Genomic DNA, 27,498 nt, shown 5'->3' on the forward strand with positions numbered 1-27,498 from the left:
TGTCTAACTCCGTAAATAAGGGAGCTACGGAAACAAAAGCGGTACCAAACGAAAGGCCCTTACGAGACGATTCTAAAGCACCTAAAATTTTTGACCTCAGGTCAATTTTCAAGGTCAGAGGTCAAGGTCAAAGGCAAAAACCGGCACATGTGTAGTGATCTCAAAGTAAGCCTTCTACAGGACGGCAGGCTGCATCAAACCGGCAAAATTGGGTGTCAAACGAAAGAAGAGAATCTGAGAATTCCGAACATGTGCTTAAAATTAAAGGTCAAGGTCAAGGTCACGCTCAAAATTGACCTCAAACTTGGCACTTTTTCGCACATCTTGCGTGCTAGCTTCCAAGATGTTTTGAAATGTTTTGAGGCTTATCAGTTCCCTATTTGTGGTTGATCTTACGATACAAGGCTGCTCAAAGGTCAAGGTCACAGAAGAGTATCCCTGCTAGAGGCTATTTCACTGATTCAAGCTAGTAATAATAAATAAGACAATTTTGCCGTCCAGGAGCTCTAAATGAAGACGTAGAGGAAAATATATGCCAGATTCGTGATCAGCGTGTACAAATCCATCATAAATGACCTCTCATGTGTCAAGGTCAACCAGAGGTCATTCGAGGTCACATGAGGTCAACATAAAACTTGACCTTTTCCGAACAAAATATATATCATTCGACGCGGCTTGACAAGGCGAATGCGATGGTACCATTGCCGTAGCTCTAGGACCTTTTTTGTCGAAGTTATTTGCGAAAAACTAAAATCACATTTCGGGGTCGTTGACCTGACCTCTGACCTCAGGTCACCAAAACTATTTTTCTATTTTTCTCTAGGTCAAACGCTACACAACCGTGCTCGTAATTTGTCTTTATCTCTAAAACTCTATTTTTAGCAGCTATTTGAAGTTTGCGCCTGTGACGCCGAGGTTTGCCGTGCAGGGGTATAGAAAAATGGACCTTGTGACGTCATCAATGGGGCTAGGTCCAAATTTTTTACTTCAGAAGATTTCAAATTGATTAGAGAAAAAGTACTGAAAGTTTCGCTTACCTTTTCCTAAGCGTTCGGGAGCTATCGCAAATATTCGCCAGGGGGAGGGGGGCGAAAAACGCCCCCCGGGCCCGCGAGGGCTAGAGATGATAATCGGATACCAGCTTCTTGGTATACCGTTATCCCGATACCAAGCCGACACCACCGCGATACCAAGTGTGCTACTGCACGTGCGCACGTGCAGCCTGCAGGCGACGCTTCCAGATCTCGAGAACGATGGGGCCGACTGCGCTAAAATTTGTTACGCGTTCAGGGACCGGTTGGTAGGGTACCGTGCAAAAGCCACTTTGGACCCAGTTTGCACGTGCGCACGTGCAGGATGCTGCTTCCAGATCTCGAGAACGGCTGGGTCGATTGTCTCTAAAGTTGGCACATCGCTAGAGACCGGAGACCGGTTAGAGACGTAGGGTGGAGTGCACAAGTTAGTTGGAGGTACCGGCGCAATTTCGCACCTGCATGGCTCACGCTCTCGCTCGCTCGTTAATCGCCCCCAAAAGAAGTCTTACTGGCTTGTAATGGCTGCTCACTCGACAGCATCTAAGTCCTGTTACATATAAGTTCTTCCCCGACGGATATTGCACCCCTTGCAATAAGGCACTGACCAGAATAAAACACACACACATAGAGGGCGTTCAGCGAAGCAGAAAGCGAAAGGTCTCATTAAAACAGCACACGAGCGCTGTCAAGGCCGTCTCCATGGCAACAATCGGTTCATTGTTCACTTACGATGGGTAAAAAATACACCCTGTATGGAGCCAGACAGAACAGGCTCGTCTCAGGCTCGTCTTCATTCGTCAGCCGAAATGTGGCGACATATCCGTCTTTGGAATCGGAATAAAAGGCAGATGAGGAGGCTCATTGTAATGACCGACAATGTGCCGTATATCTCCTCAAGGAACCGTGAATGGTGACCGGTGTCGTCACTGATGACGTCACTGATAGGCTGATAGCACGGCGTCTTCTAAATGACGCCAACAGAGCGTGAGAGACTAGCGTCACCTGCGTCACTCACAAGTGTAACGCATTCTAAATGTCATCAGACGCCGGTGGGCGATAGCAGTTGGAAGATTAACCCGCGCCGTGCTGGTGGCCTGAACTTTCCGCCGAGTGCTGGGGGGGGGGGGGCGTTTTCACGCCCCCCCCCCGTCTAACTCGGCTCCTGGGCCACGTAGCGACACGCGGTAAGCGGCAATCGAAAGAGCGTCAAAAATAAGGACGAAAACACTTCAGTCATTTTTTGGGTCAGGTCAAAGGTCAGGTCACCAGAGGTCACCAAAGGTAAAATGTTGACTATTTCAACATTTTGGAAACTGCCAACGGCTATCTCGGGAACCGATAGAGCTACAGCGCCGCGGAAAAGCGCATTCGATAGCCCTTTTACAGACCTTTCTGAGTATTGTTCTCAGATTTGACCTCAGGTCAACGGTTTAGGCTCCAGAGGGCAAAAACTCCAAAAATAGCCGTTTTTACGAAAAACGTTTTTTCGTCAATAACTTTTGACTCATAAGCGCCATGACATTACTTTTGCCAGCATCGTGTTCCTCTCGTTCAGACGCGTCGAATGAACTATTTGTTGACCTTGAAAGGTCATTTTGAAAATTTGACCTCAGGTCAAGGTCATGACCTGACCGAAAAGGGTCATGTTGCATATCAGTCGATCCGTATCGTCGAGCTGAACACATCTGACGTGTTTTCACCGCTCTAGCACGTCTCTATCAAAAGTTATAGCCAAAAAACTGCTGGCGACCGTTCATGACCTGAGATGACCTCAGGGGCACACAGAGGGGTCACAGGTGCATTTTTCCTATTCAGTGTGTCATGTTTACCTATGAACCGATGTTTGAGAGCGTTTTGAACGATATTCGTCCAAAAGAGGCGCATTTCAATTTTCTCCCATTGACTTATAATGGAGAGGTCGCAAAATTGACCTGACCTTAGGTCACAGATATCAAAAATCCGAGATATACATTTTATACATACTGTTACTCATATCAATCGCTGAAAGTTTCAAAGTGATCGTTCAGTCGGTGTAGCTATAGCGAGCCTTTGAACTTTTTCTGAGGTAAGGTCACTTGACGTGACCTGGTGACCTGACCTTGAACGGCCTAGGTCTGAAATTTTCACAACATGTGCGGAAATGATGTAGGAACACGTGTACCAAAAACGGCGGCGCTGCGCGCCGCCGTTTTTGAGATATTCGCGAAAAACCTGAGGGGGGGGGGCGTAAAAACGCCCCCCCCCCAGCACGGCGCGGGTTAACAACAAACGCAAACAAAAGAATTTAGTCGTCGGTTTGCGTGTTTGCTCGTGAAAGTTCGCGACATTGAGTAGCTCAAGTGTACAAAACACGTATACAAGTGCTTACACACAACAAAGCATTTGTTAGGTTTCAACACAGCATGAGATTTGATGAAATATTGACTGGGAAAACTAGTTATCGCACATTGCTATAAAGAGATACTTGATACTTTAAAATGTTTTTGAACACAGTTGAATTAAATTAGTGCGTAAACGCTGTGCAATTAACCCTCGTCTGGCGGAGGGGGGGGGGGGGGGGTGCGCCCCCTTAGGTTTTTCAAAGTGTTATGAAAAATGCCCTGCAAGGGCGAGGGTTAAAATATGAGCTCAAATGTACTCCCCGCAAGTCGAGTATCGCTGTGGTGTTATGAATACGGAGATATACGAATTGCGAGTCAGCCAAATGAGATTCATGTAGAAATAAGTTGGAACAAATTGTTAGTCTGTGAAAAGCAGTGTAGATTAGCTAGTTTTAAAAGTAATTTATCTCTCAGATCTAGTGCTGTTTTCATACCAATTTTTACAATGAGGGTCGATATTAAAAAAAAGATGAACTACCAAACGCCTCTCAGGATAAGATGAGACGGTTATAAGACTTCTTTGGACCTTATTCTCTCTCCTCTTCTGTCAATCTGTAGTTAATGCTAGATGTAGCTAATGGTGGTCTCTTCCTATTATTTCGATTTCGTCCCAGTGGATTCATAAAAAAATGATGTGTGAAAACGTTTACTTACGTGACGTTTCTCCGTGCAAAGTATGTAGATGGCCAGATCAATGAAAGGTCGCTAAGGATGGATGATGGGAAACGAGCGTTGGTGAAAGCTGGGAGGACAAGATATGAGTGCAAGAACACTTCTAGTAAGATCCTTTTCCTTCTTTCCTTTTCCGTCCGGCGTCCTCCACTCGTTTCCCGTATTTCTTGAGAAAATAAATAGCGGGATGTAGGGAATTTTTGGGGATGGGGCGGTCAAAAAGAGAGAGGTTCTTGAATACCAACGGAAGAAGAAACTTTCCGGAAGAAGCGACTGGAGGAAGAAGGGTGACCTGCAACCATCGGTCCGGAAGAAGGTTGTTCCTGTCCGGTTAGTTTATAAAACTTCTTCCGAACCTGTCCGGTTCGGAAGAAGGTTTATGTCCGGAAGTAGGGAGACCTGCAATTGGTTCCGTATCTACGAATGACCTGCATTTGGGTCCGGAAGCAGGGAGGACTTGCCCGGAGGTACGAATGACATGCAACTGTGATGCGTCTCTGAATGGCCACTCTCTTGTGTAAGACAGCACACCTAAGAGCGAAAGTACGCTGCAACCGCCGCCGCCACAGCGACACATTCGCCGTCGCCGCGCCGCATTCGTGTTAACTGGGCGTGACGCGCCATTGTTTGTCTCAATGGCGTCAGAGGTGATACGTGAGGTGTAGGTGGCGGGATTCATCAGTTGAGAGGTGACTGTGAGGGAAAGAACATCTACCACCTGAAACCGTCTGCTGCGGGACTCTGGTCTCTGAGGTGTACTGAAGATCTCTGGTGATCTGCGGTGATCTTTGGTGACCGTCACTGCCAGCTGCTGGCCTCTGGTGATATTTGGTGGTGTCTGGTGACCTCCGGTGACTTTTTGCTACTGTTGATCACTTCTGGTGACTCTTGTTCGGTACTCTGCAGAGTGTGCTAATTCGTCGCGGGAGAAAACAGGTGGCGAAGAGAAGAGTAGAAATGTCATAACACCGGTAATAGACTTCGGCGAGAAGAAGCGGACTGAAAAAGGGACAAGCCTGTGCTGGAGAATGAAAGAGGAAAGGAGGAGTTGAAGAAAGGGGAGAGCGAGCCGAAGTGGTGGTCCTCTGAGAAGAAGGATCGTGGACCAATTCATACACAGCACCGTGATTTTATATCCTCAAAAGGTGCCGTATGACCGTTTTGGTAGACGGTGTGCATTAAATGTGCGAACTTCGTTTACGAAAAGAGCGGCTGCCTTGAGGATAATACAAAGTTCGTCACTAGAACGGTGATAACGTTGCTGAAGTCGTTTTATTCGGGTGACAAACCCAGAGAAATAGCTTAGTAATATATGCTATATAATAGTAAGTGAGAGAAATAGTAGCAAAGTTGTGTTCCTACCATATATTTTTGTGCTATCTAAGGGTGGTCATAAAGCGATAGAAAATCTTGAGTTTGTACTTCCATCCATCTCTGGAATCCCTCGCAATATCTTGATTCCGTAAAAGAATCGTCTTTCTTTAGCCATGCAACTTCACTTCATCATATTCAGTATTTTGATACTTCCGTGCCTTTTAGAGGCCAGACTGACATCACGAGAAAATCGCAAAGATTTTGAAACTATAGTAGCCAAAAACAAGCCATTTCATTTGTTTAGCCACCGGCGTGGTACAAAATCCCCAGTAACTCGCCACAGAGGTGTATTTTCACCAAAACAGCTCAAAATTAGTCGCTCTAATCCCTCGCATAAAGTACTCTTCATCCATAGAGGCAGCCCAAGTTGTAAATCAAAACATCATCTTCAAGATCATCCCCCTCAGTTTACACGCAAAAGTCCATTCCTGAGCAATGCTTGGTCTCCCCTCTCCAAAACAAGCCTCGCAATTCGCAAAAGGACCGCCCGTGCCGAAGAACACGCTGCTGAACATGATGAAAAGTTGGACACCGCTAGCCAAACAAGAAAGGAGAAAATATCTGTTGAAGATGATAGTCCCAACATCAGCACTGCCATGGTGGACATGAAGGAGCTTCTGCAGAAGCTGATGGAGAAGGCGGAATCAGATGGCGAATTGAACACCGTTGACGTCACGGCACCTCCTAGTGACGTCATCAGTGCGCCCAGTGACGTCACCAACTTATACGGTGAGTTTTAGCCTTGCATGATCTCAGAAGAACTAAGGGAATCAAAATGATACGTCTCTCGACCTGAATGTGTAAAACCGATATACATAGATAGGTCCGGCGAAGATTGACATTCTTTGAGATGTTACGAGCGTTTTAAACGAAGTTGATGCTGTATAATCTTGAATGACATGGCACCGCTTGTGATTACTGAAGCCGTTTAGTCATTTAACTTCCTCGTATGTGTATAAATCTCGATCAAAATGACTTGACCGCTCGAGAAGGTAAAACGAATTTAGAATGAACTGCCGAATCGAATGCTGATTTTCCAGCATAACCTGCCTTGACCAGCCTCCCGAGTTGACCAGCTTGACCTTGACCTGAAGTCAACATCTCGGTTGTTACCTCCCCTCCCCCTCCCTCTCCCACTCAAAAAAAAAGGCGCGGCGCAGCTGATTATGACGAGCACGATGTTTCTGAAATGGCAACTTCGCTACCATTTTTCCCGAAAGTATTTACAAAAATATACCGACGTTTCGTTCCAACTTGACCATTGCCGGTCACTCCGGTTGACCTAAGACCATGGGGTATACCAGTCGCTGCGAGCCGTTACGACGCACACACGCGTTTCTTCCTGAAGGCAACGAAGACTTAACCCAACCCAACCATACCTAGCCTGTAGGGCAAGTGCAAGGATACGGTGATGGGGTCGCCTTCCCCTTCGTGCTTATGAGACCGAGGAAAATACACAAGACAGGTCAGCGTGGTTGGCGTTGAGCATTTACCTAATTGAAATATCCTAGATATTTCTGGCTCTAAACTAAATGCTTCGTCTTTTCTATGATCAAAAATGTAGATGGACATTCTATCGATTTTAACATGATCTTTTGATAGGAAAACGATCCAGTATAACAACAAACATGCTGACACGAACATTACTATTATAACAACGAACATAATAACACGATTTTTACTGCTTCAGATGCACCTTTACAAGAATCACAACTGTCTTCAAATGCAAGAGGAAATATACCAGCGAGTGACCTGAAGACAGTTCGAAATCAGGTGAGTAGCCCGTTCTATATACGTTCTTATTAACTTAATCATTTTATTTGTGAGAGCATCTGATCATCACCATTCGGTGCCTAAATAATTGCCTTTGATGACTGCAGTTAATGGCCACATTGGTGTTCACTAGCTGTTTGTAAATGTTGTGAAGTGGGGAGGCGCACATCTCGGGAAATTCTTCTTCCAAAGAGGCTTTGTTTTATCCTTTGCGTGTGTGGGCAGGGTTGGGTATATGTCTGTGAGTACTGAGTATCCCCCCATCCACCAGTGACAAAATATTACTCACGACAGGTGACGTCAGACGTGCCACCGGTGACGTCAGATCCGATGACGTCACACCCACTGGACACGACCGCCGCCGCTGTCCCTCCCGTCTCCAATCACCATATGGGATTCAACCGTGGACCCTTACCGAACGTCCAACTTGGGATGAAAGCCAGCGCCTTACCGCCCTCTTCAGAGGCTGCGAAAAGTACTGCGCATGCGCCGGATTCAACACCCGAACTTGACACGACGCCTTTCCGGCCTATGAAACTGCCTGCGGTAAGTGATTAGTGCTGACTTCTGAAAAAGGAACTTTATTTTGAAGATGAACGTTTCGTCCGGATAGTCCGCTTCACTGTGGCGTATGCGTTTGGAGCTGGGGTCTAGATCCTAGCCTTATGTTTTAGGTATAGGATGATGATAAGTGATGTCTTCTAAAGGTACCTATCCCTAACTAAAGAGTTAGATATGAAACAGAAAAAAAAAACTTTAAACCTGTCTGGCTTTCTATGTCGGCATTTATCGTGTCCCCATTTTTTATGTCTGCCTATCAATTGACTTTTTCTGTTGTCCCTCTTTTTTTCGTTGTTTTGACCATGTTTTTATTTAATTCTGTTCTCTGTGTCCTTGTTTTTCGTAGTTCCTCACTGTTTTATAATGCCTCCACTGCCTGTGTTTTGACTGTTTTCTGAATGATTGAATTGTAAATTCTACTATGCTCGATATCTCACCCTGTATCTATCGCGTCTCACTGCAGTTATTCTATCCTCTGCCCCCAGTCTGTGGCCTCCCCGCCTGCTGAAGTGCCCTCCATTGAACCGGACAGTGAGGGAGGCTGGTCCGTCTCCCTGGCTGGATTTGGAGGAGGAAGCCAGGACTTCACAAACTCCGATAACTCCGTGAACAAACTCGTCAACTCCGCGGGCACCCCTGCGTCGGATAACTCTTTACACTCCACTAACGCCGATCAACATGTTGAAGTCCTGGATGGCATTGAAGCCCCTGACGACGATGTAACTGATGACGTCACAGGCGGCACAGGAGATCTGGCGACTGGATCTGATGATGGCAGAGGTCGCTTTGATGACGTATTTCGCTCAGTGCTAATCGCAGCTGGTCCTGAAGACTTTGCCGGTGGTAAAGGTACTGATTTGAATGGGTCTCAGAAAGAGAAAGGAAGTCAAACTGATAAATTGAAAACTATTGGAGACAGAGGTAGAGAGATGATTGAGACCCTCCTGAAACAAGCTTTGTCTTCAGAGAGCATCAGTACTCCGAGCTCCTCCTCTCCCTCTCCCTCCTCCTCTCCCCTTCTCTCTCCCTCTTCCTCCGCCGGCTCTGCCTCGCTGCGTATTGCGACCCCGTCCCAATCCACCCCCCGCGGTCCTGGGACGTTCTACCACTTTGTCAACTCTCCCATGAAGCCGGAGGACGGCAGCAACTGCACCTTCGATCCCATGGAGGAGGGAGAGCCTGTGGGACCTCAGATGAGTCCCAGGATGCAGCTACAGGCGATGACACAGACGGTGGCACAGACGATGTTGCAGAATGCGGGAGTGCCGAGGGTGAACCCAAAGCCACAGCCGGTGACGGAGCTGGAACGACAACCGCTGCTGAAGCCAGAGCCGCAGCCACTTCCCGATTCGGGGTCACGGTTAGATGCGTTCGTAAAGCCAGAGGCCGTCGCAGCAGCGCTGCCGCCAGAGGCGCTGTCATCGGTCGGTAGTTCTCCTCCACCGCCGCTAGAGGCGCTGTCGACTGCCGGTAGTTTTCCGCCGTCGCCGCTAGAGGCGCTGTCGACTGTCGCTAGTTTTCCTCCACCGCCGCCAGGGGCGCTGCTATCACAGATGGCGGAGGCCGATTCTATGATGCCGTCGTCTGGGGTATGTCCGCCCTGTCGCTGTGAGTGTGCCGAAACTGGCCGGTTTAAACCCCGCGTGTGACGCGTGACGCCGGGTAGGTGGCCCGAGATACAGGCGAAACCTGCACCTCTAATAGTTCAAGACGTTTTGTTGTTGTTTGAGTGGGACTTTGTGATGGGGAAGAAACTGTTATGATCTGCACAACAAATAAGGTTACGAAGACCCTATAGTTTAGCATGCAGGCACTGTTGATATATACGAACATGGTTGCCACTTGTCTTAGCACAAAACTGCGTGTGAATGAAGTGGAATTTGTAAAAAAAGTTACGCATACCATGGTTATTGGTGAGAGTAAAAGTTCAAATATCGACCGACGTTTCATGAGAGTCTACCGAAGCATAGTCAAGCCCGTCAATTTAGCATCGTTGCGTACAGCGTCTTTAGTTTGTCTTCTGTTCCACTTCCGGCTGTCCATTGTCGTCTTTTGACGTCAATAGGTCATAGCGGTTACAAAACTGACATTAACCCGCGCGGGGCTGGGGTCTCCAGCCGAACGCGCGGGGCTGGGGGGGGGGGGGTAAATTTTACCCCCCCCCCCTGTTATCTCCCGAACTAATGGTCCGATTTGGAAAATTCAAACGCCAATCGAAAGATCTCATCACGAACAACTAAAAACATGTACTTAATTTTAAGTTTGAGGTCAAGGTCAAGGTCAGGTCAAGGGTACAAATTGCAAGTTCCTACAGTATCGGCCTTGCACCGTAGTTGCCGAAGAATGGAGTCATGGACTGAGACTGATCGCCCAAAACGTGTTCTTAGGCTACCAAGACAATATTCGTTGCATACAATATCATTCAGAGGTCAAGGTCAAGGTCAGGTCAGGTCAGGTCAGGTCACCAAAAACAAAATATAGAAAGGGCATGTGCGACACATGTTTTATGGGTCATTTTACTCATAGAATTCAATAGGCACACTCAATAAGTGATATGGACCACCTCTGGATGAATTTCAGGTCGAGGTCAGGTCAAGGTCAGGTCAAGTGAGGTCAAATTTTGAAGTTGGTTGCTAAGGCCTAAAAAGGTGTCTATCTGATGCAGTTTTTCACGGCGAGTCGAATGGTGCTATTTTTGTTTCCGTACGAGGTCTAGAACTTCCAAAAAAGTCATTTTTCAAAAATTGTGTGTGTCGTGACGTCATACAATTTTGAATAACTCCCACATTTTTGAACCGATTCTTCTAAAACTTGGTATGTAGGTACACATAGACCACTTCTCTGACATATATTCCGGTTTTTTCGATACACTCAAAATTTTGGATTTTATAGCTATTTTCCCAAAAAAGTAAGTTTTTTGGAAAAATTTGGGCCAAAATCCAAAATTTTCAAAAAACCAAGATAGCCATTTGATAGACGAAGTAGAATTACGTATATCCTTTTTGTAACGTCTTGATTCCTTTAAAAATGAAGATGTTAGCGGCGTTTGAACTTTTGCCGTTTTTGAGGCGAAAATGGCGAACATGACGTCACTAAAACGTCAATTTCTCAAAAATTTTCCGACGGATTTCGCTCAAATTTTCAGGGAACGTGTCAAATTGATGTAAGATAAGGTACTGAAAGTTTGGCGGCGCTGCGCGCCGCCGTTTTTGAGATATTGCAAAAATTCGCGAGGGGGGGGGGGTAAAATTTACCCCCCCCAGCCCCGCGCGGGTTAAGCAGTTGGCACTACCTGCCAACCGATTAGCTCCGTACCTGCTGTGGTAGCCCTTACATTAGTTGTCCTTCCGCGGCAATCCAGGCTTCGATTTCAGCCCTGTGAATAGTGATTTACTGTATTGAAGACACGACCCTCCAGCAAAGGAGTGGCTGGTTAGCCTAGGTATGTGCTTTTGGTGTAACAACTTTAAATGACTCCTGAGAAACTCTTATAAAATGACTCAATAGAAATAAGATGAGGGTTCGTGCACAGCAGTGGTTTTCAACAGCCATTAGACGTATTCATCAATGCAGATCGATCATTGTGATGTCCGCAACCAACCACTTAATACCTGGAGGGCCGTACTTGAAGCGTAACCCAACAATCCACACGTGTAACACAACCCTAGTGGGCTATAGAGATGTAAAATATGAGTCATTTTCCCATTGTAACCAGTGTTTAGTTCTCACCTCCTGGTTTCGGCCGACTCCCTCCCAACAAACGCCATTTAAAAGTATATTTTTATTGACTATTCTAACGATTACATCAGCATCTGTGACGTCACCAGTCCTGCTGACGTCACATGCCCAACACTTAGTACCAGCACATAGCGCGGGCGGGCGCCAGAGGCCCTCAAATCACACACACAGGCCGAACGAACGGTTTGAGAGCCCCCGCGCAGCGGCGCTTACCGCGAGCCAGAGCGGGAGCTACAGCGAGCCAGCAGCGAGCTAACCGCGAGCTAACCACGGGCGAGCAGCGAGCCATCCGCCAGCGAGAGCGAGCCATAGCGGTGGCTACAATGAGCCAACACGAGCTACAAAGAGCAGCACGAGGCAATGGAGACAACCGTGGGCCACAGCGGGAGCTACAATGAGCTAACGCGGGACCGCTGAAGCGGTTTGAACTCGGCAAACGATTGGTAAACGGCGGCAAAAGCGAATGCAACTGGCTCTTCTCTTTACCCCGCCCCCCAAAAAAAGCCGAACGAAGCCCCCCAAATCCAGCTTTCCGGACCCTTACCCGATGTTGTCCCTCCCCCCCCCCCCCATCCCTCGCTTGCACCCAACACAGCGAGCCTTAAATCTAGACACAAACTGAACTAAACACCTCTTCTGTCAGCACAGCGAACTACAGCGTTTGATTTTAGCAGCTACATCCCACTCACAGTCATGACGTCACACACGGGGGCGGGGCGATGGATGTGACGTTGTGTATGACGTCATAGGATGACTCTGGGAGCAGAACCGCTAGTGATTTATCTGCAGTATAGTCTCCATTGGACGCCCCTGTTAAATCCGTGCCGCTGAGCCTTATCTAACCAACCATGGGCATATGAAAATAGCGACATTTACACACACAATAAGCACAGACACAGATAACAGTAGTACTACTGTTATCTGTGGCACAGATATACGAAATGACATCGCCTCACATACCAGCAGACCATACCTGCGACATTAAAACCCCGCGCAGAGGCCAGGTAACGTCGAGTCTGAATTAGCCAATCAGAAGACGCTCGAGAGCGCTTCAACCAATCAGCACGCGTCAGATTGTGTCGACCAATCAGCACGCTGCAGCCTGAGCCGTTCAGAACTGGTCTCTCAGGTATCTACCAATCACGGCCCGGCTCGCTGTGGGCCCGCTTTCCACCAATCACGACCTCCGAGACGCGCAGTCTTCCGCCAATGGTAACACGCCATGTTAAAGTTTCTTAAAGCGCAGTGCGCGTGTCTACACCAATCAGGATGCGAAATGGTCGGCAGCGGACCAATCAGGACGCGGGTTCACTCTAAGTTAGCCAATCAGCACGCGAGTTGGCCGTAAGTTGACCAATCAGGACGTCCGATGTTCCACGTTGACCAATCAGCACGCGAGTTGGCTCTACGTTGACCAATCAGCACACGACTTGGCTCTCAGTCCACCAATCAGTTCGCGAGTTGGCCGTAAGTTGACCAATCAGGTGCCCGTTCACTGACGCACATGGTTCATGACCACCGTCTGCGCCTCAGCCAGTCCCAGGGAGCCCAGCACTTGTCCAAGATACTCCAGCGAGAGGTTACTGTATTTCTGTAACGAGAAAAACGTAAACGTCATGTGGATGTTGATGAAGATTGGGTTTGGGGTCACCCCAGGGGCGCAGGACTTAAGAAGGGTACAATGGGAGTCAATGCGAGTACATTGTGGGAAAGATAAGGTGGCGAAGTTACAAGCTAGGCAACGTATTGCCTGAAACAGACTCTTTCCGCAGTCAGGAAATCGCATGTGAGAGCCTATTCAAATACATGGAAGCACGCTCGCATCAATCGCACGCACCTCCCGGATGCGATTGATGGGGGAAGAATTATAATGTATTTGAATAGGCTCTCACAAGCGATTTCCTGAACGCGGAAAGAGTCTGTTTCAGCCTTATGACATGAGCAGGAAAATGATGCTTGGAAACTATTCAGTGCTTTCAGTTACACATCAGAGATTGCTTTCGCATTTTATATAAAAAAAAACACTTACCGCGCATAATGTGTAAACAACACGTCACAAGGGGGTGGTTTACAATGCAACCTGAAAATTCTGTCTCGGGTGGTACGGTAACACAGGGAAAAGTTTTAGCAGTAGATGACAGCTCGCCCCTCCGCGGGATATGCCTATGCCGTAACCTCGCCTTACACAGCGCAGTATGGTTCTATGCTATACATCCCCTCCCCTGAATCCGCCTCTGCCGTGACCTAATATTGCCACAGCGCAGTATGTTTCTATACACCCCCTCTCCCAGATCCGCCCTTGCCGTGACCTAATCTTACCACAGCGCAATAGAAGTACAAACAACCCCACTCCTGATTCCGCCCCTTTCGTGACCTAATCTAGCCACAGCGCAATAGAAGTACAAACAACCCCACTCCTGATTCCGCCCCTTTCGTGACCTAATCTAGCCACAGCGCGGTAGAAGTGCAAACAGCCCCACTCCTGATTCCGCCCCTTTCGTGACCTAATCTTGCCACAGCGCGGTAGAAGTACAAACAGCCCCACTCCTGATTCCGCCCCTTTCGTGACCTAATCTTGCCACAGCGCGGTAGAAGTACAAACAGCCCCACCCCTGGATCCGCCCCTGCCGTGACCTAATCTTGCCACAGCGCAGTAGAAGTACAAACAGCCCCACCCCTGAATCCGCCCCTGCCGTGACCTAATCTTGCCACAGCGCAGTAGAAGTACAAACAGCCCCACCCCTGGATCCGCCCCTGCCGTGACCTCACCTTGACACAGCGCAGTATGTAGACGGTGGGACTGGCCTGGCGCTGCACAGTGGTGACATCCAGCTCCAGTAGTTCGGCCACCGTCCGCCAGGGTCCGCTGTCTCCGTCCAGTAGGGCGCTCAGCTGACGTACGGCGGGACCCGGTAGACCGGTACCCTCTGCGGGAAACAGCGGTGGGTAAGGAACATTTTGAGGTGACATCGAAACAGAGGCCTGCAAAATCACTGCAATGTGATTTTAACTCGGCTGACACAAGCCAGTATACATCTCGAGTTACTAAGAGGCGTGGATACCTAAGAATTAAATAAAGGCGCATTAGCTACCATTCACATTTGAGATAAGCCAGAAATGCGTTTGTAATTTGCATCATTTTCGCGTATTACTGTGCATAAATGACGCTGCGTTACACTTACATCGTCCGTTAGTGCATTGCTAGTGGTTTATCGTTCAAACCGGTCACAATCGCCAATAACATTTAGTTTCCCTCGCCCCTCACGGAACGTGGGATCTGTTACCCGCAAAATCCGATGAAGCAATGCGGTACAGCCTATAGTTTCAGGCGTTCGCTTAGCCTGCCATCTGGCGTCAACGGGGGAAAAGTGCGGTACCGCAACCCACCAGCATAGATGGCGCTCGCTGCTGAAGCGCTATCTGCTGCTTGAATAGACGGGGAAGAGGCATTTGGGGCAAATGCCCCCTCAGGCCTCACACCGCACCAAATACGACCAAAAGCTGTCGTTTTTTTAAGAAAAGAAAGAACCCTAATTTAATAGGAAAAGTTAGGTTTGAGCTGCACGGAAACGAAATCCGAGGAGTTGTTGCAATTTGGAAACTTATTAGAGGGCATGTCACCCGCAGCGTTCGAGACCGCCTGTCTGGATCAGCCTAAGCTATTAACCCTACAAACCCTCTGTTGAATCTCTGTTCGACATTGTGACAAATGCCGAATCTCTCGAAGGAAGGAATCAGTCTTACCAGCGTCACTGATGGGCCCGGTGACGTCACAGGCCGAGCTGAGCTCCTGTGTAATCCCCAGTCCGGAGTCCATTCCACTGTCCATATCTCCCTTCTTCCCAGCCAGCGCCGCCACAGGCACCGCGGCAGCCGCCTGGGCCAGAGGCGCAGCGGCGGCGGCAGCGGCGGCGGCGGCGGCGGGGGCGGCGGCGGGGGCGGGGGCGGGGGCCTCCTGAGGGCCGTCATCCTCCTCCTCATCATCATCAGGAACCTGAATACGGCCCAGCAGGATCTGCTCCAGCTGCGTGGGGAGCAGAAAAAGACGTCAACAAAAGGAAAAAGACGTATGCCAGAGGTAACTTAACGTTGCATTTTGACCACCTCATTGGGGGATGAAACTCGAAGGGTATTGAATACATCGGTATAATATAACGATTGAGATAAGTTAATACAGTAGAATAAGTGCAAACAGTATTTTTTAAAGTCTATAGACTATAGATACTATCCGATAACACCTTAACGCATTTTTATCAAAACAGTCTATTCATAAGAGTCATTTAATTGAAATGTATGAAATTCTATGACTGAACTTCAGTTGTTTTTAACAGGACGATGTCATTAAATGGGTCTCTCTCTCCCTCCCCCTCTCTCTCTCTCTCTCTCTCTCTCTCTCTCTCTCTCTCTCTCCCTCCCTCTCTCTCCCCTCTCCCCCTCTCACCGTCGGATCTCCTGCCATATCGGCATACAGGAAGGCATTGAGCCGCTCCTGGTCCTCCTCCTCCTCCGCTCCTCCATCCCTCTCTCCCGGCTCATCCTCCCCGCTCTCTGTTCCCGATCCGGCCGTGGGCTGCCTCTCCACACTCTGCCTATGAGGGTCGGCTCCGTGAGCGATCAGCAGAGACACCAGCCGCCGGTCGGCCAGTTTGCAGGCCAGGTGGAGAGGTGTGACGTCAGCGAACGTGGCCGCGTCCACAGCAGCGCCCTGTGGGGAGAGCGGGGAGGTGGGTAGAGGGGGTGGGTGGTGGTCAGTGGGTGGAGGGTAGTGTGTAGACAGGGTGAGGGGAGAAAGGGAAGATAGATAGAGAGTTAAGGAGCGTAGAAAGGTGAGAAGAGGAGGGGAGAGAAAAAGAGAATAGGGCAGAGCGATGAGAGCATAGGACAGATAGGACAGAGGAGTGAGATGGGGGAAAGGACAGAGGTGACAGAGGTGGCAGGGAACACACAACACAGAACAAGCCAACAAAGCACGTCAATCAACCAATCCTCGTCATATGTCTCCAGCCTCACTACTGTCAACACCAATATTCGCCGCGATAACAATTATTCCGTATCACCTCCTCTGAACACGTTCCTGTTCGTCGTATTACACATATATGGAACGTTTATCCACCTGCCCATCCCTTACATGTCGAGTTGTTTGACCGCAGTCAACGCCTCTTTCCCTCCTTCCTTTATCCATCTCTCCCACCTTCAACCACTTCGACAGTCAAAGACAGAACTCAGCCAGAATAACAGAAACATCAACCTTCCTTTCGTCTCTCCCACAGATTGAGCACCACATCAGATGTCAAGCGAATACCAACTTTTTGATATACCGATACCAAACCGATACCACCTTGGTATTTGGTATTTCAACCTAATGCATTTGGTATTTTGTTGGTAAAATAAATTTTTCATTTAATGGTATAAAAGCCGGTGAATGTTGTACAAACTTGCGATTTCTATCATTCTTAAAACCTGGTTTAGTTTTCGGTTTTTCCTCATTGAATTGTTCGATATTTGGTTTGGTATTGGTTTCAAAATTCCCTGCAACCGACATCACTACTCCACATGCATATCTCTCTCCCTCTCTCCCTCCCTCTCACCTGTCTGAGGAGCATCCTACACATCGCCACATCCCTAGCCATGACCGCCAGATGGAGCGGCGAACGGCCCTCGGTATCATCAGGAACACTGACATCCGCTCCGGCGGCACAGAGCAGCGCCGCCGCCTGCTGATGTCCCGCCTGGACCGCCACGTGCAGCGCACTCAATCCGCGGTAGTTAGTCTGCTGGAGGAGTCGCTCCGTCTGCCCACTGATACGGAGGTGGTGTAGGAGGGCAGCTAGCACGTCCACTGATCCTCGCCTGGCGGCGAGGTGGATCGAGGAGTCGCCGGCGCGGTCGACCAGGTCCGGTTCGGCTCCGGCGGAGAGTAGGAGAAGGACAGAGTCGGCGGCTCCAGAGAGGACCGCGAGGTGCAGCGGCGTCTGAAAGGGAGAGCGCGGGGGAGGGTCAGCGGGGAGAGAGAGGGGGGAGGCAGCAGCAAATGTGGAACATAAAACGTAAAACGAAGTCAGCAAATGTGGAGTATAAAACGTAAAACGAAGTGTTGAGATCCACTATCAAGCCAGCACCACTGTATCATCTCCAATTCCATATATCCTGTTGCTTATCTCCATTCCATGTCTGTTTGAGAATCTCCAACTACCGCATGTCTAATATCTCCATTTCCCACATGTCATGCAACTCCATCCCCTTCATGTACATATCCATCCTCTACATTAAGGTTAACATCTGCATTCAGCACATTCATAGAGATAGAATCTCCATTGTTTACACATCTAGCATCTCCACTCGTTACCTTTCTAGCATACTTGGCATGTAGCATTCCCACATGTCTACATACGGATATACTCGTAAGTAGTATCTCTATTTTTTTTTTTTGCAACTTACAATACTGTATTCATTTCACTGTAGCCACAGGGAACATTTTGATGACACACCATCACTCATATTCAGTCATTGCTTTGGTTTTGCACCAAATATTTCGCCCCATAGTACGGCCCTCCAGGTGGTTGGTTGCCAACATCACAATAATCGATCTGCATTGATGAATACGTCTATTGGCCGTTGAAAACCACTGCAGAAGTGTGTGCACGAATCCTATACTCATTTCTATTGAGTCATCTTACAGAAGTGTCTCTGTCATTTAAAGTTATTACACTAAAAGCACATAGGCTAACCAACCACTCTTTTGCTGGAGGGCCGTACCTCGAAGTCGCTTGGGACTAGCTCTCTCGCATCTCCATTAAGTTTAACCCATACCTGTCTGTTTGCGTTGTGACTGTCGACCATGGCGCGGCGCAGGTCGTCCTCCAGTCCAGAGATGGCCTCCAGCAGGCTGGACAGCGCCTTCTTGTTTCCGTACATCGCCGCTACGTGCAGTACACTGCCGGGTGGAGGGGTGCGGTTATACAGAGGTCGGCGGTTCGAATCTAGGCGGGGGATATTTGATATTTCTAAAGCAGGGTGCGGAGAGTTAGAGGAATAATGGAGAGATATGGTTATACAAAGTTAGGCGGAACGAATCCAGGCAGGGGATATTTCTAAATCGAAGGTGCTATCTTGTGGACGGCAGGTAGCTCGGTGATCTAATCCTGGACTTCTTAGTTCTTGACGCGTTTGTTTATTCCGTACCAATCGTGAGATGGTCAACAGTCAATTCATAAAACTATGCATCAATTTATTCCAGCGTTCGTGTTCTCATCTATCAATGAGATTCATTCATTCATTTCATTCATTCATTCTGAATTCATCCATACAATTCAGTTCATTCATTCATCCAGATGGATGCCAAAGAGAAGTAGCAAATTCAAGTGACGCCGTGAACGCATTTACGCTTTACTGTTCAATACTGCGGGATTACTGCTGTCAGCGAATATCTCAATGTTCGAGCGGTCAGACCCGATTCATAAATATATACACTCGGACACTCACTTATCCCCGTCGTAGTTTTCCATTGTGACCATATATCGGCACTGATCTATGTGGATTTTAACGCTTAAGGGTCGGGCCCAATTAATAAACATATACGCCCGGACACTCACTTGTCTCCGTCGTAGTTTTCCATGCCGACGAGACAGCGGAAGCGCTCCAGAAGGAAGTTTTCGTCTCCAGTGGCCGCAAACAGGTACAGACTATCAGCGTTACCGTAGGCCAGCTGGAAAAGCACGTCACAATTACGTCAGTGGCGTCATACATGTGTCAACCATATCACAAGTACCTATGCCAACCATTTGTCAGTGATGTCCAAAATACGTCAGAGGTGTCTTATAAACGTCAGTGACGTCATGATGTACATCATGCCAATGATGTTTGCAACGTGACGTCACGTCAGACATCTACTCTGTATCATGGTTTCTCTGTTCCAAAGCGTTCCTCGTTCCTCCCTTCCTCTTGGTTCTTCCGTAATCCGTTCTCTATCATTTCCCGTTCGTCCGCCCCATCATAGCTGCTTTGTTCCCCGTATTTCCCCCATTCTGTAGTTACTCCTTTCCCTCATTCCTCCACTTCTCCGCTTCTCATCGTTCCCCGTTCCTCCTCGAGTTCCCAGTTCCTCACCTGCACCTCAGGGCGGCTGGTGTCGGCGGCTCTCGGTTGCTTCTTTCCTTTATCTCCGTCCTTTTCTCCTGGAGATCCTCCGCCTCCTCCGCCGCCGCCGCCGCCGCCGCCACCGCCGCCGCCGCCACCGCCTCCCCTTCCCAGGTTCATCCTGGCTATGTCAGCGGCCAGCTGATCAGCAGTCTGGCCCGCCGGAGCCGAGTCCGCCGCCGCCGCCGCCGCCGGGGCCGGGGCCGGGGCGGGGGCGGGGGCGGTGCCGCCCGGGCCGCCCAGGCCGCGTACCACGCCTCGCGGCGCGCGGTGTGTACGCACGGGCGGTGCCACGCCGTCACCCTCGCGCGCCTCCGGCGGGAGGCTCTGCAGTATCATCTGCATCTGCAGGGGAGCGAGATACAACGTCAGACAGCGGCGGATAGACAGACAGTCAGATACACAGCGGCGGCGCTAACGACGGCCCGACGGCGCGGGTTCGATCCCAGCGAGCGGCGACTTCGCACAGATATTTCACGTTGTGTTCAAATAATCAGTTTCAGCCTAGTGTTCAGACATTTAAAGCGACTTCTATTGCACTAAATCTAATAACAATATATGAAAGAAATGTCGTCTTTGCCAGCTTATAACAGTGCACCAATATAATCACGGATGAAGGCACCCTGAGGATATTTAGAATATTTGCTGTTGTATTGGGATCGGATGTGAATCAACACAATGTTGTCTGGCACGCTAAAAATACAGACAGCAACCGAGGGGACAGACGCCAGTGTCAGTTGTGGCGGTGCTATTGCGCTGGACGCCAGTTTCAATAGCACACTCACCTCCTCGTCCGTCAGCTGTCTGGAGATGGACTCCTGAGGACAGAGGTCAGCAGAGGTCACATATAGGTCAGTAGAGGTCAGCAGAGGTCAACAGAGATCAGCAGAGGCCACAGACAGGTCAGCAGAAGTCACACACAGGTCAGTATAGAGGTCAGCAGAGGTTACACACAGGTCAACAGAAGTCAACAGATGTCAGTAGAGGTCAACAGAGGTCACTCACAGGTCAGTAGAGGTCAACAGAGGTCACATACAGGTCAGCACAAGTCTACATAATTCAGCAGAGGTCAGTAGAGGTCAACAGAGGTCACATACAGGTCAGTAGGTTAACAGAGGTCACACACAGGTCAACAGAGGTCAACATAAGTCAACAGAGGTCACATACAGGTCAGTAGAGGTCGGCAAATGACATGACCGGGGACAGAGACGAGCAAAAGAACAACTCGAGTAACCGCTCAAGTGACAACCCGCGACTGAGGGAACTGAACTGGTGACTGAAGGCTAAACTCGTGACTGATAGGGGGGGGGGGCTCAACTCGAGACTGAAGGGGGGGGGGGAGCAGAGCTGGCGGGTCCGGGTACTAACCTGCTGATCCCCGAGGCCCATGACTGCATTCATATCCTGTGCAACAAACACCAATCAGAATGCGCCAACATAAACAAAGGCCAATGAGCAGCCAACACAGGCTAACTACGACCAATCAGCAACGAGTAAAAGCGGTAACAACCAATCAGGTACGGCTTAACAGAATACGAAGAAGCATATCAGTGCATACATATATTGTCTACCATGCCACTGCGAAAACTGGCTACGATTTTTCTGACTCGAAAATAAGAATAACGTTTTCAAATTAAATCAATACAATTACAGGCCATTTAGCAATCATTTACGTTTTTCGTCTTCGCGCCTTTTTTTAACATAAAATTGTGTTTTTCCTTTTCCTAAAATAGGCAGAATTTTAAACATTATTGACAGTATTTTCACGCGTAGCTTTCAGCTTGGAACTTTACCCGGCTGAATAGCGACCGCGGGGTTTTGGTGAGCATGTGTCAGTTCTAATATCAAATGTACCACCAAATGTGTACAAAACAAGAGATGCGAGCGTTGGTGCCCGCTATGAGCATTTCAAATATCTATATGTGGTACGGGTACGGAAATCGAAATGTTTTAAGTTAAATGACAAAATATTATCAATAGAACGTGCAAATTAGAGCCGGGAGCATAGGTGAAAGCGAAAACAAATAATAGCTGCAGCCGAGTCACAACCGCCAACTGCGACCGCGTCACAACTGCCAACTGCGACCGCGTCACAACTGCCAACTGCGACCGCGTCACAACTGCCAACTGCGACCGCGTCACAACTGCCAACTGCGACCGCGTCACAACTGCCAACTGCGACCGCGTCACAACTGCCAACTGCGACCGCGTCACAACTGCCAACTGGTTGACATTATATGACACTATAAGTTGACATCCGTATTGAACAAAGCATGCCACGACCAGACAGCTAACCAGTCAGTCGTAACTCGCAGAACTCGAGTGGCCATAACATACCTTTACCGCATCCATGCTGTCGATGCCTACCGCTAGTGAGAAAACAAACGCCAAATGGATCTTAAAATAGAATAGTTATACTACCAAAGAGGCGAACTTGCACTTAGTGTTGGGCAAGCTTGTTACCCTCTAGGTGGATCGTACTCACCATGGCACCGTAGAACTGATCCTGTTGTCCAAATCCCATAGTGTCGCTGGGCGTCGTCATCTGTGAATGACGACACTGGGCTTAGTTCAAATCATCACGCTGCACAGCAGCGACATCTATAAAATGTCAGCTTATCAAGCGATGGTGGCGACACCTATAATTATATAAGGCAAACACCGATGGAACCGTAACGTTCGGTTTAAACACTAAACTATAAAAAAGGAAGCTCTCCCTTGTGAGCCCTTTTGCGGCGAACATCATTGAGTTTGAGACGAAAACATAGTTAAATGTCTATGTAAAGTAAATGTTGTAGGGCAAATTAACTACCCAAACTCTTATTATACAAGGTCCGCCCAATTCCACCCAGTCCGGTCCCGCCAGATGTCCGGAGACGTCAGTCCGTTACGAGCAGGCTAGCTTGATGATCAGGTAAGCGGCTGGGTAGCCCGTCCCGTTCGGACAGTCCTTTCTAGAGATGTCAATCGGATACCAGCTTTTTGGCATACCGATACCAAACCGATACCAACTTGGTAGTTGGTACTTACAGGCGAGTGCATTTGGTATTTTGTTGGTATTATGAATCCTTACTTATGTAAGAGGCTGAGAATTTGGTAAAAAGTTTGTATTTTCCTCATATTCCCAAGTCGGTTCGGTTTCGGAATTTTTCCATGGATATTGTTGGTATTTGGCTTGGTATCGGTATCACAATCTTCCGTAATGGACATCACCAAGTCCCGTCCCATCGGGACATTCCCTTCCCACTGGGGCAGTTCCATTCCAAAGAAATAATCTCAGCTACTCTGGGGCACCAGTCGGTAATCAGCCCAGTCTAAAGTGCCCCTTATTTTACCGCCTTAGCCCCGAACTGGACCCTCCATCCTCGAAAACTAACCTCAATCCCACAACGACGGTTTTAGTCCCCTTTCCATCGCTTCCACCTCATCCCCCGACCACCTAGTTACACAGTGTTCTAAGGTTTAAATACCAACGGCGATGACTCTGGTACAGGGGTGGACAAATGTGCCGAGTTGGGGTAGCACGGGCGCAGCAAATCCGCCGCCGCCCTAGCGGTGCCCTTGACCTCCGCCGTCTGTTGCGGCTCCAAAGCCAAGCCGGCGTGGAATTGGGAAAGCTCGTGCTACCCCCAACTCGGCACAAATATCCACCCCTGCTCTGGTACTGTGTGTTTTACTGCGTGAGTGTATTTCGTTCTTAGGTACAGTCTGTCTTAAAAATACCGCGCAAAGTGATGGTGGATCCATCAAGCCTGACCAAGGAAGGGCCTGCTATAATTTGAAAGTCACCGAACCAATTGACCTGGGGAATGGACGAGGATGCCAATTGCTTCGGTGACTCAAATTTAGCAGGCCCTTCCTCGGTCAGGCTTGATGGATCCACCGTTACTTTGCGCGGTACTTCTAAGACAGACTGTACATGGTGTGTGTAAATTTTCTAAGGTTCCATTACCACACTGTGTGTAACACTCACGGCCGGGAAGCCACTGCCGCCCTGCAGGATCTCATCCACAGTAGACGGCGCGGCGCTGGTAGCCAAGTTCGGGTCGCGAGGAGACATCATCTGCAGAACGGGGGACGGGGGCTCACGTGTGATGACTTCACTGCACCGTGCGCCGGACAGTACTGGTGGCCTGGACCCAGTTCATATAGAGCCCCTTTGCTAGCCAACAGGCTTTTCTATAGGAACTGGGCCAGGTTAGCAGTGCAACCAGCCTCCCACAAGGGAAAAACGGAAGGGTGTTCCGTGTGGGTGGCACCCGTTTCGGTTTCACTTCCAGTGGATTTCTATACTGCGTAACCGATCAAGAAAATGAATACAAAGATACCAATCGCGTACCATGCACGCTGTTACGCATTACATATTAACAGTGAAATAAATAACTATCCTTAAACTGACAGTCGATCACTGAAGTGACAGCACTCGCCATCCCAATGTCACTAGCTAGCCTGTTGGCGACTCCGCCTTCACTCACCTGATAGGGATTGTGCTGTGGACTGGCATAATGCGTGTACGGCTGGTGGAGAGAAGACAGAACATCCGTCAAACGACAGTCATTTAAACACCGAACAGCGTCAGTCAGGCAACATCAGGGTAAACGTTAGACATAAGAAACTACATCAGCAACAGCCGGGATTTTCTTCTTGACTATCTTGGAAGCTTCAATTGCTGGGCCACGATATATGTATATGAAATTATTGAGTCTCTAGTCACCATTGAATGAAAAAGATTAGGTAAGGTGTAGTCTAGTCAGTAGTCACTGAACAAGGAATTAGCTGTCACAGCTGTGAAGCAGTTAATCTATTGGCTCGCGAGTGCTGCCTGAGTTGTCTGAGTGTATGACCTGTGAGTTTATTGTCTGAGTGTTTTGTTAGTAAGAGTATTGTCTGAGTTTATTATTTTTGAATGTATTGTCTGTGTTTATTTTGTCTGAGTGTATCGTATGGGTGCAGGGGCGGATCCAGAAAATCTCCAAGGGAGGGGCCATTAGAAACCAGGAGGCCCCCATAATCCCACCTGTTGGAGGCCCCATCTTCCCACTTGTTGGCCCCCCCCCAAAAAAAAACTGCGTCTATTGAGCTTATCTAGCTGTTCAGGCAACATCTCAACATGAATAGCCACTTTATTTTCAGGAGGCCCCCTTTTCAGCTTTTTAACTTTTTATTTTATTTTTGAAAAAAAATCGGCCAAGGGGGGGGGCATGGCCCCCATGCCCCCCCCCTTGTATCCGCGCCTGTATGGGTGTATTGCCTGTGAGTATATTTTCTGGGTATTTTCTGCGTGTATTGTCTGAGCATACAGTGAACATACTATCGTTAGTGTACTATTGTCTGTCACTAACGATAGTACAGACAGTGCCTTGTCTGTTAATATATTGTCTGAGCGTATTATCCGTGAGTTTGTCTCACCGGCTGCAGTGCGTTTGTCTCACCCGCTGCAGTGCGTTTGTCTCACCTGCCGCGGTGAGTTAGCGGTCTCACCTGCTGTGGTGCGTTTGTCTTAGTTTGTCTCACCTGCTGCGGTGAGTTTGTCTCACCTGCTGCGGTGAGTTACAGTTAACTGTCTCACCTGCTGCAGTGAGTTAGCTGTCTCACCTGCTGCGGTAAGTTAACTGTCTCACCTGCTGCGGTGAGTTTACTATCTCACCTGCTGCGGTGAGTTAACTGTCTCACCTGCTGCGGTGAGTTACAGTTAACTGTCTCACCTGCTGCGGTGAGTTTGTCTCACCTGCTGCGGTGAGTTTATCTCACCTGCTGCGGTGAGCTGGCCGCCGCCGACTCGGGGCTGTACGGAGAGGCCACAGAGTGGGGCGACGCGTGTGGATAGTACACCGACGAGCCCTGCGACATCACAGACATCGGCTGCTGCAGCTGCTGCGGCTGCTGTGGCTGCGTCTGCGGCGGCTGCGGCTGCCGCTGTGTTTGCTGCTGCTGACGCTGCATTTGCAGCTGCTGCTGCTGCTGCAGCTGCTGTTGCTGCATCTGCTGGTGTGGCGGCTGAGGCGGTTGTCGCAGCTGCTGCATGAACTCGGCCTGTCCCCCGCCCAGCATTGCCATGAGCGCGTCCGGGGGAGGTACCTCGAACGGAGTGCGTCCTGGGAACACGGCCTCACCGGTCACGGAGGGTTACAAAGTGTCACACAGACACGTCACTGTAGGTCACCGAGGTCACTGGACCGTCCCACGACACAATGAACGTCTGAAGAGGTAATTTGTTATCTTACATTATAAATTTAGGAAATTTCCATAAAACAAATGTTCTTCAAAGAACGCTGACCGTTTCTCCCGTCAAGCAACGCCTCAGCATGGGTTTCGGAAAATATTCACCCCTGGCGGGTTTCGAACCCACGCCTGTACGTTTTCCAGTTCTATTCAGTCACTTCCCGGAGACTGTACGCACGGTGTGCTGGTTACCACAGTAACGAGACGGGATCAATACGGGAGGAGGACACGGCAGAATAACAGGCACGTTCTCAGAGAACGGCAGACCGAGAAAGACCGGATTTCATTATATGGCAATGGATACATTAGTGACAACCGAACTCGAAACGAGAAAAAAGGACGTGGTTGACTAGGGATTTGTATATCGGAATATCTTTGACAATGGCCGTGTGTCTTAAAAACGTTACACAAAAAAATATTTTTTAGAAAGCCATTATTAAATACGGCGGGAAAACTTTTCAATTAAATTAAATTAAAAAAGTTTTTGAATATGATGCGTAAAGCGGAATGAAAAATGAAAGTGTTTTTGAATAAGAACTATTATGGGAGTAAGCCCAGGTCTGTGATGCCAACAAAAATAACAAAATCACTTTTTAGTACCCAATCACGAAGATAGGCATTTAATTTACCCAATTACATTTCCCAATTTTGATGTGGTATGTTACCAGTTAATGCCACCTTCACAAATCTATAAACGTGGAATTTTTCCTATGAAATTATCAGGATATGAGAAAACAACGCATCTCCATGAAGCTCGCATAATTATAATGCAAATTTCGCAAGATGCAGGCAGTATGAAATATTTACATCGAATATCGCTGGTAGGGTTTCGCGCTAACTTGTGTGTAAGTAGGTGCACGATAAAACTCGAACACCTCCGAACAGTGTAAACTTACCTCTATATCGCCGTCTTCATCGAAGCGGCCGGCGCTGCCGCCTCCTCCCCAGTGACGTCACCGGTCGGTCGTGATGACGTCATCAGTGTGTGTGCATGACGTCACCCACGGCGGTGATGAGCGTTACCGACACGGCGCAGTGATGAGAGTGACCTTGACCGCACAGTGCCCTCTTTGCGCCATACTCGGGCGAATTACTGACCCCGGACAGGCGCAAAAATTTTGCGAATCCATTTGGAGCATGGATCATCGTTAAATTTCTTGATCAATTTTTGATTTCTGAAAAAAACGCTGAATTTACTATTATTTTTCAGCTAAATAAAACCCATCGCGAAATCGAACTGCTCGCTATCGCATTATCGTACAAACCAAAAGCTCAAAATCGCTTGAGGATATTCGGACACCAAAACTCCATTTTATCACTCCAATAACTCTGTTGGCCGAGTGACCACCCGCTAATGGTTTCCAGAGGTCTGGGGTGCGCTATGTTCGGTCAGCTTCCTCTCATCACTGCGCCTGGGGGGAGAGGCCGGGAAGACCTGGCTGGTGCGGGGGACCGCGTGCCGCCTGCCGCTGCTGCCACATGCTCTATGGTCTGTGATCTATCTGTGGTCCCTGTGGTTTTTAGTATTTATGGTCCATACTCCATGGTATGTATCTGCTTGCCTTCATACATGCCTATCCGCTAGATGCGTAGCGCTCGCACAAGGT

General features: G+C 48.7%; 2 protein-coding genes across 2 annotated transcripts in view; one reads left to right on the plus strand and one right to left on the minus strand.

Annotated features, from left to right (window-relative positions):
• Positions 1 to 5,443: 5,443 nt before the first annotated feature.
• LOC122373165 lies at positions 5,444 to 9,407 on the plus strand. Its single transcript, XM_043350991.1, has 6 exons — positions 5,444 to 6,190; positions 7,152 to 7,234; positions 7,529 to 7,780; positions 8,281 to 8,514; positions 8,926 to 9,155; positions 9,332 to 9,407. Exons 1-6 carry the CDS (start codon positions 5,575 to 5,577, stop codon positions 9,405 to 9,407), a joined length of 1,491 nt encoding a protein of 496 aa, XP_043206926.1. The 5' UTR covers positions 5,444 to 5,574.
• A 3,059-nt stretch (positions 9,408 to 12,466) lies between these two features.
• LOC122373166 (nuclear factor NF-kappa-B p100 subunit-like) overlaps positions 12,467 to 27,498 on the minus strand; it is a 110,590-nt gene continuing 95,558 nt past the window's right edge. Inside the window, exons 11-25 of the mRNA XM_043350992.1 lie at positions 25,421 to 25,764; positions 24,145 to 24,186; positions 23,643 to 23,732; positions 22,155 to 22,214; positions 21,038 to 21,073; positions 20,455 to 20,487; positions 19,753 to 20,014; positions 19,126 to 19,189; positions 18,344 to 18,467; positions 17,122 to 17,505; positions 15,975 to 16,238; positions 15,486 to 15,557; positions 15,278 to 15,440; positions 14,303 to 14,460; positions 12,467 to 13,124 (exon numbers count right to left, since the gene is read on the minus strand). Coding sequence (XP_043206927.1) covers positions 13,026 to 13,124; positions 14,303 to 14,460; positions 15,278 to 15,440; positions 15,486 to 15,557; positions 15,975 to 16,238; positions 17,122 to 17,505; positions 18,344 to 18,467; positions 19,126 to 19,189; positions 19,753 to 20,014; positions 20,455 to 20,487; positions 21,038 to 21,073; positions 22,155 to 22,214; positions 23,643 to 23,732; positions 24,145 to 24,186; positions 25,421 to 25,764 — 2,195 coding nt within the window. The 3' untranslated portion in view covers positions 12,467 to 13,025. The remainder of the gene's footprint in view (positions 13,125 to 14,302; positions 14,461 to 15,277; positions 15,441 to 15,485; positions 15,558 to 15,974; positions 16,239 to 17,121; positions 17,506 to 18,343; positions 18,468 to 19,125; positions 19,190 to 19,752; positions 20,015 to 20,454; positions 20,488 to 21,037; positions 21,074 to 22,154; positions 22,215 to 23,642; positions 23,733 to 24,144; positions 24,187 to 25,420; positions 25,765 to 27,498) is intronic.

The sequence above is a fragment of the Amphibalanus amphitrite genome, unplaced genomic scaffold, assembly GCF_019059575.1.
Source record: "Amphibalanus amphitrite isolate SeventyFive unplaced genomic scaffold, NRLGWU_Aamphi_draft 001452F_arrow, whole genome shotgun sequence".
Lineage (NCBI taxonomy): Eukaryota > Metazoa > Arthropoda > Thecostraca > Balanomorpha > Balanidae > Amphibalanus > Amphibalanus amphitrite.

Bases quoted from the DNA above. Each gene is read 5' to 3' on its own strand.
- LOC122373165 (XM_043350991.1), top strand. From the start codon at position 5,575: ATGCAACTTCACTTCATCATATTCAGTATTTTGATACTTCCGTGCCTT. The intron at 6,191-7,151 runs GTGAGTTTTAGC...TTACTGCTTCAG, and splicing joins TGACGTCACCAACTTATACG to ATGCACCTTTACAAGAATCA. The intron at 7,781-8,280 runs GTAAGTGATTAG...CTCTGCCCCCAG, and splicing joins GGCCTATGAAACTGCCTGCG to TCTGTGGCCTCCCCGCCTGC.